Source organism: Scophthalmus maximus, chromosome 2 (genome assembly GCF_022379125.1).
Source record: "Scophthalmus maximus strain ysfricsl-2021 chromosome 2, ASM2237912v1, whole genome shotgun sequence".
Taxonomy (NCBI): Eukaryota; Metazoa; Chordata; class Actinopteri; order Pleuronectiformes; family Scophthalmidae; genus Scophthalmus; species Scophthalmus maximus.
This window is the reverse complement of record NC_061516.1, coordinates 18,075,815-18,091,931: the sequence shown is the minus strand read 5'-3', so window position 1 is coordinate 18,091,931 and position 16,117 is coordinate 18,075,815. Positions and strand designations below refer to the sequence as shown.

General features: G+C 39.7%; 1 protein-coding gene across 1 annotated transcript; it reads right to left on the bottom strand.

Moving 5' to 3' along the window:
* Positions 1 to 6,881: 6,881 nt before the first annotated feature.
* sar1b (secretion associated, Ras related GTPase 1B) lies at positions 6,882 to 15,792 on the bottom strand. The gene is made up of 7 exons (XM_035624733.2): positions 15,620 to 15,792; positions 12,166 to 12,241; positions 10,359 to 10,478; positions 10,050 to 10,115; positions 9,651 to 9,754; positions 9,228 to 9,359; positions 6,882 to 8,548 (listed from the first exon to the last, which is right to left on the bottom strand). The coding sequence occupies exons 2-7, from the start codon at positions 12,221 to 12,223 to the stop codon at positions 8,432 to 8,434; spliced, it is 597 nt and encodes a 198-aa protein (XP_035480626.1). The 5' UTR covers positions 12,224 to 12,241; positions 15,620 to 15,792; the 3' UTR covers positions 6,882 to 8,431.
* Between the last annotated feature and the right edge of the window lie 325 nt (positions 15,793 to 16,117).

Genomic DNA, 16,117 nt, shown 5'->3' with positions numbered 1-16,117 from the left:
AGTTAACTCTCCCACCATGTGTCAGTCAGGAATGCAAAGGACAGTGGACCATCAGCCAGCTCATCAGCTTTCTAATAAACACACAGGCTCAATGAGGAATGCTGATAAGCTTTTGTCCTTTTGTCCAAAAGACACAAGGCAGAAAGTAGTTTCCTCCACAAGTGTCTGGCGAAGGAGGAAAAAATGCCAAGACAGGAACTCAGAATGTCGGGGAATCCATTTAACAGCCTTTTCTGCTGGCATCCAGCTAATCTGACACATTGTTGAGGAATCAATAGATAGCAGAAAGCTGTTTGGAGAAACAGTTGGCAGCTGACATCCAGCTCTGTGAAACCGTGAAATCCACATCAGTTTCAGGACGTCCAGCAAATGACAGAGGAAGGAGGCGGCTGACTGCCAGGGGGGTTTGAACATTTTCATCTGTTATGATCTGATACGTTCTCCGACACACACACACACACACACACAGTGACAACACACATACATCAGCAGATCATCATGGTCCTGACTTGAGCTCTTTTCTGTCATTTCCATTCCCTGCTCCCAGGAGATCCTTGTCGACTACACTAACACATCCATCCAGCCCACTCCAGCATTCTCACGTCCGGTGCCGAAACCATCCAGTAGAGCAGCAGGCCGAAATGTCAAGAGGCCACTGGGGTTTATTGTGTTACTTGTGAATTAGAAGTCAGCCAGTTCATCTTAAAGCAACAAACAATTGACTGAGCTAAGGGCTTTAAAAAAAAAAAAGACGGGGGGGAAAAAAAGATGCCAGATCCTGTGGACTTGAAAGATAGTTTGTTTTTGTTGCTCTTGGTCCAGCTCCAGGTCGCTCCGCAGTAAGTGATGCACTTCCCATACCAGATCCATTTTAAATACCGAGTCAAAGGAGGGTGGAGGTGAGGTGGGGAAGAGGGGGACCATGAAAAAAACAATACCAGATGGGGAGAGCTGAGACTCTTGTTTTTTACAGATTGCAGCCTGACCAGGACTGGATTTATGAGTCATATACATATACACAACGTCATCTTGGTCAGTATTGTTTTAGTTTTTTGAACATAATCTCCTACGATCTTGATAAGAATCTTTCAACTGTACTGCATATCTACATACAGTTGTCTGTGGTTGCTTGCTGTTATTGCTCCCCGGCCTCTCAGCATGCTGTCAGCGTAAGCAACGGGGCAAGCAACTAAGCAATTAAATAACGTGCCTCTGTCACAGGGTCCTTTTCATGTGTGACGTATTTTTGGAAAACAATTTAACATGAGCAAGCAGAATGGAGGCTGAGGAGCTGGTGCTAAAGAAGGACTCGACAGTGGACAGTGTGGCAGTGGTTCAGTCACTGTTGCACAAATTAATATTCCATTCACCAGATCATAACAACTTGCCAACTTACTGAATGTTCTTCGTCTTATTATTATTTTAGATTTTATTGGCATATTTTGGCACAGACACTCTGCAGTAGCTGGTATAAAACTGCCTGGGGGCCGTTATGCAGATCATCCTCATTTGCACCTGACAGCGTAATATCACCGACTGTAGAGCCGGAGCACAACAGACACAATGACAAGATGTCAGTTGCATTCCTGTGAGAGTTTAATATTATTATTATAATCAGGGTTCATGATTTACTGATGTATGCACACAGGCAGTGTATCTAACAGCCACATGACCACGTGTCACAAACAGAGATGAATCATTTTTGGTAATTCTGTGCAGATGTTGTTATCATGGCACTCTGTCAACATGATGTCAAGAGAAAGTAAAAACATATCCAAATTGTTAGATAGTACAGAAAGTGAACCCTTTGACTAAACTTGTCATAATTGATTTGTTTGTCAGGTTAGCTCTGCATGATAGACGCAGTTTTTTTTAAGAATATTTGATTAGATTTTAGGTAGAATGTCGAGACTGGCACGGACCTTATTTTATCATAGGTTGTCCTGACATCACATTAGTGAATAGAGCTTATTGATTAATTGAGATTTTTCTGTTGGCGACCTTCTCAGATGCAAGGAATTGATGTGTTTCTTTGTCATATATGATAGTGAACTGAATATCTTTGGGTTTTAAACCGTTGGCTGGACATATCTGAAGACGTCAACTTGGGCTGTGGGAAATCGTGAAGGTCATTTTTCCCCATCCTCTGTCATTTTATAGACACAACAGTTTATTGATTGATTGATTGATTGATTGATTGATTGATTGACAAATAATCAGATAGATAGAAAATAATCCTAAAAAATGAACAGTTGCAGCCATATAGTGAAGAACTCAAATGGGGAATTAAAAGATCACAAGTTCTTCCTTGAACCATAGTATTTCACAATTTTCGTGAAAATCTTACAATGCGGGGATTTGTACCCAGATGAAAGATCACCTCTGCAAACATGAAAAATTAACCCAGATTTTTATCAAACATTAACCTTAAGGGGAAAGAGCAGAGGCACTGTTTCACACAGAAATTGGGTACTTTATATTTAATGAATGTGACTATTGTTCAGGCAGATCTCCACAAGCTCAGCTCACAGATTCCCACAGAATTTTATATTTCAGTCAAGCTCTGCCTCATCTGAGATGGCGTCTCTGCTTACAGAAGAAACCATTATATTTTTATGAAACACATTAGTCTCGTTAAGCTTTAAAGAAAGCAAGCAGTGTCACTTGGAGCCTTGCAAAAGCCTTATATTACTATGAAGTGAGGAAGGGTTTTTTTACACAGTAAATCACACTTGAAAATAAAAGATCAAGGCAGCAAAATAAAATTGGGAAAAAATTTTTTTTAAACAAGTTGAGAGAAAATAGAGACATACAGGCCGTTGAGTCACAATCAAGCGCTCGTATGAGGGGAGAAAAACTGGGGTCAAACATATGAGGCAAGAAAAATTAACTTGTATAGCATATTTCAACAAGGCAATTCAAAGTGCTTTACATACAAAATGAAACGCATTAGGAAGAAACACATATAGAATGACATTTAAACACAATCATTAAAAAATAGAAAATAAGAACAAGCCAAAGTAGAATAAGACAGGTAATACAAACAGAAAAGTCTTGGAAAATCGAATCCCTGTTTGATCACACCCCGCCCAGCAGAGTGTGCAGTTCATTTAAAGTAGTGATCAGCAGTCTGTGGTAAATGGTTCCACGGGTCCTTCAGTTATTATGAAGAGAAACTGCCATAACTGTCTGACTGGAGTAATTTCTCCCTAAAGTCATAGCTGAAAGGAATTCATCTGGAGAGATGGTGACAGACTCTCAGCGGCTCTCCAGTACCGCCCTCTGCTGGCGGGATATGATATGACATGATAGTTATTGTGCATTAAAACCACACAGACATAAGCAGACTAAACCTAAATGACAAATATTTTATCTTAAATATGATATTGGTGCAAAGACAACTTACAGAGTAACACACACTAAATGTACAAAGGAAAACAGAGGTACACACAACCATTGCTGATGAACAGGCTAATGGAAAAGGACTGTCTAAAAAAAATGTCCAAAATATTTTCACGATCCGACAAAGATCTTGATGATAAGTTAAACACAACCAACACCATTATTTCTTTACACACACTGGAACACAGTAGTAGAGTTTTTGTTACGTAAAAAATGGAGTTTCAAAAGCTTATCAGTGTGTGAATTAAAACAAACAGTTTACATCCTAATAATAATAATAATAATAATAATAAACTTTATCCTCAGAGTACTTTTCAAAATCCACAATTGCTTGAGAATAGCTGTACAAAAGAGACTAAAGTCAAGAAAAATAAAACAGACTAGTCATAAAATCATCAGTTCCAAAATGGAACAGATAAAACTGTTTGATGGATGCCTAAAAATCATAAACTGTCATAAATACTCTCCCTGCAGTTTCAATCATTTTGATGCCTCCCTGTTCAAGTTTTGTTTCCATCATTTGGCTGTTAACATGCTGAGAGTATGACATTTGCTTCTCAGTAATAAAAAAGTCACCTCGGGGGTAATTCCTCATCCATCTGATCCAAGTGTTTATTTTCAGGTCCCACACAATTAAACGTGTTTATCACATCATCTGTGTGTGTGTGTGTGTGTGTGTGTGTGTGTGTGTGTGTGTGGTTTATCGATTGCTTTTCTGTCTGCTTGTGAGATCCCTCTCATTATCTGACTTTGTTGTTCCCAGGCCCAGGTCAGGGCTGTACAAAGGGAGGGAGGCCACACATGAGTTGTAACTAAAAATAAGTTTCTTATACACACAACTACAAGAGAAAGGAACTGAATGCAAACGAAACAGGAAGCTAGCCAGAGGAGAAAGAAAGAATAGTAACGGTTAAAAAAAATTCACATTTCTCATCTCAATATTGTAATACTGAATTGAAAGAAAATATAGTACATAGTACAGATGTTCTTAAATCAATATCATCAGGATTTAAAGGTGCATAAAGTAATTTAGTTTTCCCCCACAGGGAAATAAGGCTGCATCAGCCACTTCCACACAGTGGTGGCCCCAACTCACTCCCACTCATAAATAGTATTCACAAGACAGTTCAGTCATTTATTTTTTTGATTGAAGGTTGACGTAATGACGTCCATCTTGTATGAACGAGAGTTTCGAGTTGCCGGTGTTTAATATTCTTTAAACCATTAACTCTGCACCGAGACTTTTGATAAAGTGAACCTAATTATTGTGAGTAGTAGGCCCACGGGCCTCGTATGCTAAAATGTCCTCAGGCTGAATTTCAAGCTTCATATCAGGGTCATTTTTTCACATCGTGCGTTTTTGATTTATGAGAATGACCTCAACTGGATATGGCTGCGCTTACAACGTTCAGCCTATAAATTCAAAGTGCAACAGGAGTGTGAGGGCTTCGGCTCCCGGGGGGGGGGGGGGCACAGTTCTTGTGTCAAGCTCAAGAACTGTAATAAAGGTATTGATGTGGATTTGGATTCCGTCACATTTCTGGGGACATGTTGTTGTTGTTTTTTCTAGTCTTACTACATAGCTGTGGCTACACTATATTAACACGACACAAAACGGAGGGGGCTTCAGGTGAAAACAGTTCTTCCTCTGTGCTGTTGACAGAAAACAACTAATTTCTGGATTAATCTTCGTTACTAACCACCGTCACTAGGGCTCCGATTGCAAATCACCTCGTAATCACAGGATGGCTAGAGCTCCTGGAATGGATACTAACAATAAAGATATACATTGCAGTGGTCGAAAACAAAAAGAATGTGCAAAGTGACAAACTGAACAGTCACATAACTGCCAAAACTAAATGCAGGGGAATTAGGTGATGAAAGGGGAAGAGGGGAATCCAGAGTCAGGCTTGAAGACAGGGAACACACTCATACCACACTACTACAAAGCCACAACTCCTTATCCCAACACATATGCAATGACCAAATTCTTATTTCCACATAAAACTCACATATTAATGCGATTGAGTTTCTATTCAACAATTGTTATTTTATAATACAGGTTTTTATAGGAGAGGAAGAAGATTCATTTCTTTTTAACATTTTCAGAAATGGAATGGATGAACGTGTACTGTAGATGTCCAACCCTCCCTGTGTATTGTTGTTACTTGGTTTAGGTGTGTCTTGAATACTGAGTGGACGGGAGATGGAGCCAAAGTCACCAGTAATGGGAAAGTCACCTCCTCTGATGTTTCATATCCTTAAATCGCTGGGAGAGAGGACATGCAGCATCGGTTTCCTTTGTAGAGCCAACACAAGACTGATGCACCCGTACACACACACACACAAACACACACAACACACACACACACACACACACAACACACACACACACACACAACACAAAACACACACACACAACACACACACAGACACTGAGGTGTATTGTTGTCCATGTTTTATCCAATTTTTTACAAATTACATACACATTAGTGATAATTTTCATATTATATAATTTTTCATCTAATTAGAGTAAACTTTCAGTAACTTCAAATTTGCGTCAGAGGCATCACAGCGTACAGATTTACAGAATGTAAACCTTGAGTCACTGCAGCTTGGGGCATGAGGACAGAGGTTTCAAATCTCTCATTGTGGTGCATTCAAGAAATTTATTGAGATGAATGAAATGGTATTGAGAAGATAAATTGTTGCCCATACAGCACTTCAAAATATATGTTTTAATGACATGTGCGCCACCTAGTGTCATGGTAGTAAAGTTTGTATTGAAGTCCAAGAATATGAAGCCAATGTGCTTTTTGCATAACGTCCGGTTAAATGTATATAACTGTCTGATTTATATCTGAAATGTATATATAGCCACCTCAAACAGTTGTGTACATTTACTCAAGTACTCAACTAATCTTTTCTTGACTATTTCTATTTTACGGTACTTTGTTTCCACTACCTTTTAGGGAGAAATATTCTTCTTTTGACTCCACTTAATTTTTTTGACAGCTGTAGTTAATTGTTTATTTTTAAATTGATAAATTTGACAGTGTAAGAATTTCTTCTTTGCTCCTTTCCTCGTCATGTTTCAGTTGTCAATGAGTTGATAGCAGATTTTTAAACTGAACTTCTCAACTGCTTTAAAACTCATCAATAATTCATAAAAAAGACAGACAAATTATCATAATTGTCATCCATTCATATTTTAAAGCTTTTCTTGTTAAACCCATTAATAATCTCACTTAATAATTTTATTATTTAAGGTAAAGCTCCATCTTGACCAGTTTTAACAGTGAATTCCGTCTTCTGCACTGGTGCATCAATATCAGTGTAATAATGACAGATATTTCTGTCACAGGGGCCATTTTTCATTATCAGTAATTGATGAGGGTGTGAGTTTTTTTCATACAGTTGTATTGGATCATCACTGATCTCATCAAAGTGACAAAAAGAAAATCAGTCTGCATTGTGGATCAATGTTAAAGCCTGTTATTCTTTGCAAACATTTATTACATTTTTTTGATGCAAACAACAGCGAGTCCCACCCTTGTTGGAGCAGCTCATCACGTAGTCATGAGGGAATGAATGAGACACAGACGGGGACAGAAAAAGAATGTATTACGCGCAATTTCATTATTTCCGTTAAAAAAAGAAAAAAAAAAGGAGAAACTAACATGACAATCAGCTCTCATTGTAAATTTTGGCATCTTCTTCCCTCCCATTGTACTCTGGAATAATGGTCATTAATAATCAAAAGAACAAGGCATGCATAATAGTTTCTGGTAATGCACATAGATATGAAAGGATACCACTCATAAATACAAAATCCATGTACGATGTTTGTGTACATTTCATATATACATGGTCCCTTTCTTGGAGGTGTCATAAGCCTAATCTACCTGTTCCCACTATGGGACTGTGTGTCCTTCGTAATCTACACTTAGTGAGGCGATTCACCCTGTCAAAAGGTCTGCGCTGCAACATACATCAGGATGAACGATTAATATCGACTACCACTAGATGTTACAACCATCTGTATATCCCTCCCTTCGTCTCTTACTGCATGTTATCACCTATTTATTCAAAAGTCTAATTTACTTAAATAGTTTTCTTTGCGGACCACTGTGCTAACGACACCATTTCATAAAACCTTGCTGGGGTTATAGCCTGTATTATTTTCTATTATTAAAATTCTCCTCCTGTTGGTTCACTACCACCCCATGGTTCTTTTAAAAAAGGGAGCCCACAGTTTACCATTCAATGCTGCTAGAGTGCCCACCAGACAAGAGTCTGGAACAAAAAGATATTCTAGCCTTCCTTGTACCCTAGAGAAATGGATCACTAAGATAAATGCACTGGTCCATTTTAATAAATGGGTGAAGTAGCCACACGTCTATAGTGAGGGCTGTATACGTGGCCACAATCATGAAAAAAAAAAAAAACGAAGAAAAGAATAAAAAGGACAAAGCAAAACACAGTGATTGAATACAATGTTGAATGAATGTCTTTACTGTTAAAAAAAAAAAAAAAGAAGTGTGCTGCAATGTTTACAACTATGTTGCTCTTTGTCATTGCCGAAGATAAGATGAGATGAAGAGGGGAAAGAGGTGCCGGGGATTATTGATATTTGTACAGATTTACAGTTATAATGCATCTATCATCACACTCAACGGATGGCAGGAAGGGAGGGAGAGAGGAAAGCAAACAACTGACACGATATAGAAAAGATTCATCAGTTGGAATTTGAACACCCTTTGCTGTGTTACCCTCCTCGAAAGGAAAGAGATGGACACGTGTATGTATGTGTGTGCGCATACATGTATGGATGTAATGCGGAACCAAATGTTCGACCAATAAAAGTCTATTGGGATCAAGTTGTACTGGGTTCTCTGAAGGTGGAGGCAGATTTGTTTAACCAAACATGGGGCTGAGTATGATGGTACTGTGGCAACAGTTAGGCGTCTTGAGTGGTTGAGTGAAGCGCCCCCTGGTGGTGGTGGTATGTTACGGCTGCTTGGCTTCTTTAGTCGATGTACTGTGAGAGCCAGCGGAAGCCCTCGCCGTAGCCCTGCCTCTTCAACACACTGCACATGAACACCTCCAGTGGTCTTGTGTTCAGCTCCTTCATAGCAATGTTACCCTGAGAGAAAAGCAGGAAAAAATAAATGCATTTCTACATGTAAAACCACTTTCACTCGCTCTTTAACTAAAGATGGGATCTCCTGCAAGAAAATCTATGGTAACAATGGTAATGGTTGTGATTGGCCAGTAAATCCAGTCCTAGAACACGCACTATCATGCACACTCTGTACGACAGGAATATAGGTAAGGCTGGTAAACTGATACCCACGTTTGGATTTGGTAATGACTCGTCAACCAGTAGAGAATGTAAAGCGTTTCTAAACTCAGAATTACTTTCACCATTGCTTCTCATCTTGCATTAGTCCAGAGTTTTAATCAAACCATGACTGAGACTAGATAACCTCTTTTCTTGAGCAGAAAGAAAAGTTTCACTTTGTTGTTTGTTTTCACAAAAACTGACACCTACTTTGCCTTGACAGGGAGGCAGGTCCCGTCCCGCAACTTGCATTGTCAGCATATAGAGCCAGTTCTGGGTGTTCCCTGTGGCCAGTACACCATTACATGTACACACTCTCCGGAAATCTGCTATAGCGACACAGACCTTATATCCCTGTGAGTAACTGTACGGAGACTCGTCGTGCTGTCGTCTACCTATGACTCTTCAAGTGCTCCTCTTGATAAGAGGTCTAAAATAAGGTACAATGAACCGTTGCAATGCATCTGTTGTATCTACTTACCTTGCCTGTCGTCTGTCCGTACAATCCAAAAATTTCCCTCAGCTTCTCCTCACTGATGGCTTCTGATCTGTCAATTTTGTTGCCCAGGATCAGGATAGGCACATTTCCGATGGTCTCGTCTGTCATTAATGCCTGGGAGGAAAGACAAGGTATTACTGTACAGCCTTCATGTTTATCCAAAAGATTCAATTCAATTGTATTTATTTGTATAGCGCCAAATCTCATGGCACTTTAGATAGTGAGGTCGACACCTCACAATATTATAGAGAAACCCAACAGTTCAGACAATGAGTAAGCACTTGACAACTGTGAAGGAACATGTCAAACCCTTCCACCATCTCACCTTTACTTGTGCCATCAGCAAACAAATAATTCATCAATAATGAGTGTTTTTAAAGTTTAGGGGAGATAAGAGATGTTTACATCAAGTTCTGCTTTTGATTCCGCCAATCTCACATGGTCTGCACAATCCACAAGGAAGACAATGCCATTAATGGCCGGGAGGTAGTTTTTCCACACTCTGCGGGCTGTATGTACACACAAAGGAAACACAAAAACAAACTTTTTAGTTTTACACTGTACGCTGGTGAGGAAACACATCATGCTACACACACAGACAGACCAGCTAAATGTCAGATGCCCCGGTGCGACCAAGGGACATTTTATTAGTCGCACTGCACAGATGTTTGGTTGCATATGCTGCGGAAATTGCACACTGCTTTTCAGATATGTTACCTGAAGGAAAACCGCTCACAGTACATCTCAATAATCTCTCAACCACCCACCCACCCACCCAACACACACACACACACACACACACACCTTGTGCGTGGCCTCCAAGGTCAAAGGTGGTGAAGGTCATGCCAGCAATCGTCAACTCTTCCGAGGCTAGAGGAGAGAAAATGACCATGAACAAATCAGAACATTCCCTATCTCAATAAAGTAAACTTATAAACAACAGTTAATGTAAAGCATGAATGGACATCAACATGCTTGTTTGAAAAAGTTAATTTAATAAATAATGATAAAGTTCTGTGAATAATCTGGCTGCTATTTTTTTGCATGGCTTTCAATACACAACTAGGTGAAACTGTGTGAATGTGCATGTGAGAGATAGAAGCACCAACTCACTTGGATGTAAAGTTGGCACATGCTGTCCCAATCTGTCATCTTTGAGCATGTGCAGTAGCGTCGTTTTGCCAGCATTGTCCAGGCCAAGAAATACTAACTTGCCGGATTTCCTGTACAGTCCTGAAAAACAAAAAGTCAGAAGCAATTCAGTATGAATCTTTTACATGGAATGCATCATAATGTTCAAATGCTCAGTCTTTTGAAATTTTTCACGCATGAAAAAACCTCACCACATTTGAACTCATGATTAGGATGGAATGGAATGTTTGTTAGGATTTTAAGATCACAAAATCAATCTAACAAAAGCACTATTAAGTTCAGACTTAGACTCAGGTGTACTAGATATGTATTACACATAATAGTGTCCTTGACGCACAACTGGCTGTAACCCATGTACCCTTTTTCCTTCTCGTATCTCCACTTTACATTCTAAATATTATACAGACAAAAGAAAAAAATAATGAAGCCACCCTTGCATTTTCTACTGTGCAGAGTTGTAAAAACTAAGTTAACACACAAATGTCAGCAAATATTTTTAACATAGAATGTTAACATAAATGCACATCTTTTCTGCATTGTTTATTATGTAAGTGTTTTTAATATCAGCACATGTTGGCAAACAAACACTGATACCAATATGTCTGTGATTTTTATTGGCCAACTAATAAATCAGTCAGGGTCTACTTTAAAACAGAAACCAAGATTTGGCCCTTTACTGTCAGTTGTCAAAGATCGGCGTACAAACTACCTGAATACCCAAGAAAGGAACTCAATCCATTCCTCAAGTTTGTTTATGAGATTACAAAGCTTTGGGTTTGCCACTCTCTGACTCAACTCAGAAACATTCAGTGGATTTGTGAAATTTCTGACTGAGTCAGCGTGAATAGATGTAATCGTTACGCACAACGGCCCTAAGCAACCTGTCCGACAGGAAGAACGAGAACAGGCCCTTCATGGGAACAGCTTGATCTAGAGGAGCACACACTGGCGAGAAGAGCATCTGCTACACGTAACGAGAATTGCTAGGAGATCTGAAATAAACACTTCATCAGAGACTAATTCAAAGGCTGGGGTGAGAATAATATTGTGTTCCTGCGAACTGTAAGTGCCTTTAGCGGAGTCACTTCACAGAACCATAAGTAGCATGCGTGGTCTGAATAGGAACCAAACCCATAAGCCAGCTTGTGTTAGGGCTCGAACCAAGAAGATCCAGACACACAGTGGTCAGTGATGATGGTGCTATATTCATTCCTTTCCCCGTGGACCACATTAGAAACTGGTCTGAATGAAATCGGCCTGGTAATGTCTTTGATCATGGAATAAACCGATGTTGTTGTGTCTTAAAAAGGGCTTCAGCTGAGAAAGGCAACTTTGCATTTGCATTAAACTTTGTAGTGTAGATCTGCTGTTAAGGAGTGGCGTCCGCTCAGCCGTCGGGGTGTTTGTTTTTCAGATGTGTCTGAAGGCACAATGTAAACAAACACTTTAAGAGAAACTGCTCCTTCGTATCAGTTTCCACCAACAACAGGAAGGGTGTTTAAGAACAAAGCCCGTTATTGTGCACTGCAGTCTTAGCCCAGTGTTTCAGATGATTGAAATATAAGATAGACCAGTAGATGTATCAATTAAAGTTATTCTTATGTGATAACTGAAGATGTTAATCACACTATACTTTAAATTACAAATTACTTTTGACATTTTAATAAAATACTACAGTCAAAATTGTATGTACTTATCTTTTTAAGGCCTTCAATACTAAATTCCTGTTTACTGTAAGTTAGTGTGTCTGATGATCACCAGTACTTACCTAAAAACTGTAGCACGCCATTGACACTGTTATAAATCCATTCTAATATGGATGACATATCCGGAGCTGTTGAATCCTGAAGAACAACAAATGGGAAAGAACAGAGGTAAAAAGACATGAACACACAGAAAGAGCAAAAAAGAAAGAAAGAACTGAGACATGTTATTCTGACATCCGTCCATCCATATGATACAGATAACGGCAACATGGTACACTTTCATCTATTTTTGTATGAAGGCTTTCTGTGACATATATTATGCCTCTGTTTTCATGAACGTATTACAGAAAAGACACAATGTGCATCAAGAAATGACTGTCACAACTCCTTGGGAGGAGATTTAGAAAGTTTCTCTCTTCAGCCTCAGCAGGAACAAAAACATTTGGAGACATGGCACACCTGTACAACAATGTCCATGGAAAACACAGCATTGTGGGGAAAGGTGCATGTTTAAGTCTATAGTATGCTGCAGTATTAAAATTTTGGAATATTTGAATTGAAATGAATAAATGAAATTATTACTGTTCATATTTGTTTAAAAAATATTATTTTTAATAAAGAAATGTATGGATGAGAAAATTCGGATTTCATTCATAAGTAGTATTCACTTCATAATCTAAAATGTTTTTTCAGTGGCACATCATTGAATTAAATTTAATTGAATGAATTGACAACAGGAGATTGATAATAAGACCACAAAGAACCAATCAGCAACCCTCAACACATACCTCATTTTAAAGTGACGACACTTTATGATTATGAAGCCGGCCTCGACTTATCAGACTGCGATTGGAAAGTGGTGATAAGGACAATGACTGGCGCTCTACAGCCAATGATTAGCCTGTTCAAGTTGGAGTCTTTGGACAGGAGGACAGAACCTTCAGAGCACTGATCACATACTATCTGACTTGTCCTCGACAGGCTACATGAGTGTTTTGTTCAACACCAGCCATCTGCAAGGGCCTTGGAAATTAAGGCAGGTTAGCCATAACTGTATTTTAATCAAATAAAATGTATTGGAGAACGGGCAGGCATGAAAATGGGTCTGGGGTGAAAAAGGTGAGAAAGATACAACCCCTCTAGGGGGGTCCGGGGGCATGCTCCCCGTAAGAAAATTTGGAATATTTCATATTTAAAAGCATCAATCTGATGCATTTTGAGAGAAAAATCAAGCAGAATTACAAGACAGAATTTGGTGAGTGATGGTTTCACTAATTTCTATATTTTCTGAAAATATAGAAATTATTGAAACCATCACTCACCAAATTCAGTCAGGCTATTCCACTTTCCAAATCGGCGTCTTCTTTTCAGCTTCTGAGTGCTTTGGTCTGCACGAGCGCACTGCGTGTACACTTCACAAACCAATCAGGTAGCAGTATTCCCCTACCTTCCCAGAGAAAAAAAACTGGTGATGCGAGGCCCTTGGCGCTAATATTTCCATGGTCTCGCACTTGCAGAGTGAATGTTTTTATCGAATTCAAGGCTCCCTTCGGGCGCGCGCACATGTTCGCAGTTCACTGATAATCGTAGGTCACCTATTTTGGTTTCAAAACGGCGAATTTTGCCGAAAGGTGAGTGATTTTCATGCCTGAAGGGATGCTACAACTGTGTGAAATATTAGCTCCCTCGTTTACCACATGCAACAGCTCGTTATTTCTGTGCAAGAAAGGCTCTTGTTTTGTTCATTTGTCAATTCCAGTTCACTCAAACTTCTTTCTTCCCTCGTTGTTGCTGTGGTATTTTTTGGGACATTGGGATATTTTTGACACATGACCAAATACTTCAGTATCACAGAGAAAAGGGCAAATAAATAAACAAAGAAAATCTTTCCCATCTGTAAAAAAATGAGTGAAACAATGATCAATGATGTTTGATCCAATGAAGGCTCACACACATAGTTTCCCAACTTCATCTCATATCCTCTTTGACAGCCAGAGGGGACAGAACAAAGTAGGCTTGTGTCAACCTTTAGCCCTAGTTGTGTAATGTGCAAACAACTCCAGGACTAAAGTATAAAGTAGCCAAAGTTCAAGACCACGCAAATACAGCTGAGCTACACGTCAGCTGCTGCCACACTCCAGTCCCATTGGTTGCTACAACACTGTGGGCTGGAAACACAGTTTGATGCTTCCACGTGCAGCGTGATGCAGCTGTGAATGTGAAGCGCTTTGACAGAAACTGACAACAACCACATGCAAGGGTCACTATGTGTGGAACAAGCATGACCAACCACGTTGAAGTGCAGCTAATGATTATTATCCGACTAATTAATCAGATTTTTCTCAATTATCTGATTGTTTAGTCTGTCCAACAAAACGGTCAAGGAGCAAAAAATGATCCCAAGATAAAATAATATGACTATAATATAATTTGAAAATATGGAACTTCTGAATGATTGACGTTCTTTGCTGATCAATTTCCCTTTGACGACTAATCGGTTAATCAACTAAACATTGTAACTATACTTTAAAGTGACGGTGATTCGTTTTTTAGAGTGTGACACACAAGTCCAGATACTTGGAGATAAACGGGAAGAATTTGGCTGTAAAAGCCAAAACACACGTATTACTGAGGTATCTGTAAATCTAACGTAGTCAGTGGGTTAATGAGCATTGTGTGAGTGCACTGAAGTCAAAAACCACCAAGAACTGTCAGTTTGCACTTCTAACTATTCCACTTCTTCTCTGAAGCAACGCCGATGACCTTTCTTCACACTGAGTTGACAGAAAATCTGCTCCATGTTATTTATGTAGGCACCACATCGCTGGTGTGATCAGATGTTTTAAGCTCACAGTTGATAATTGAGACCCTGGAGAAGGAAGCGTTACTCTTCGCCCCCCTCCTCTCCAATCGACAGTGGCTCCATAACGTTTCAAAAGACAATGAATGCAGTTTTTTCCCTCGGCTGTCAAACCAGTCCATGTCACAGCCACCGTCAACGTAGCAGCGAAGTTAGTTCAATATATATCTAAACGACACACGGATAGTTGATCTCCGCTAGTCTTCGCGTTGGCCCAAACACAGGAATAACAATGTACAAACGAAAATGAGACGTTTAATTCCAATGAGGAGCTCGGGTGAGGCCGACTAACAGGCCGACTAACAGGAAGCTACTAGCTACGTGTCATAATCTTTCAGGGGCGACGTTGCATCGAGGGGTTTCCGACTACATCGGCTAATTAGCGGTTAGCTAGAGAAATGCTTCCCAGTCGTAGTGACACCGGCAGATACGCGTGGCAGTATGAGTATTTTCTTAATCACATCCATAAATGCGGATGTTAATAAATACGTCTGCGGGCAGTCTCTTTGATAATACGCGAGTTAGCCAACTTGGTGTTAGCAATGCTAACGTAGCATCGTTAGCAGCCGGGATCATTTGCTAGCCGAGACGCCAACCGCTCACACACGACTCTTTTCTGGTTATCAGGCGGAAAACGTGTCGAGAAAAAAACTTACCCGTTGTTTAGGTGCAGATTTATTCGACGAGTGTGTTCGCTCGTATATACATGTAAAAGGGTCTCCCGGTTGAAAGTGAGAGGGCCTGCGAGATGCCAGGTCTACCTCGGTTTTTCGTGTTTTGTTACTGAGCCACGACACTGCAATGGCTGTCCAACTACTCCCTAAACTCGGCCCAGCCGCTTCCTGTTTATGTTTCACGATCAGCCCTCCGGTGGGACAACTGCAACACCGAGGGTCTAAAGTTCTCTTTTACTTTATCATTTCTATGTGCACGTTTGACACAAGTTTTTATTCGTTCGATGTTTTATTAGGAAACAAGGGTCTCGCTTAAATATAAAAACGAACCCTCAGAAGCGATTGCTCCCAGCTTGTTATGTTATAGTATTTGCTTTCTTGCACGTAAAGCCATGGCAATAATCTTGTCAGACTTAAAAATTACTTAAATGGGTTTTAAAGGTGATCATTACTCTGGTGATCGCATGAAGACTAGATGAA

Excerpts from the sequence above, each read along its gene's own strand:
- sar1b (XM_035624733.2), bottom strand. The coding sequence starts at position 12,223 with ATGTCATCCATATTAGAATGGATTTATAACAGTGTCAATGGCGTGCTA. Across the intron at positions 9,755-10,049 it reads CCTTGGAGGCCACGCACAAG|CCCGCAGAGTGTGGAAAAAC; the intron begins GTGTGTGTGTGT and ends GTGTACATACAG. Across the intron at positions 8,549-9,227 it reads ACGGACAGACGACAGGCAAG|GGTAACATTGCTATGAAGGA; the intron begins GTAAGTAGATAC and ends CTTTTCTCTCAG.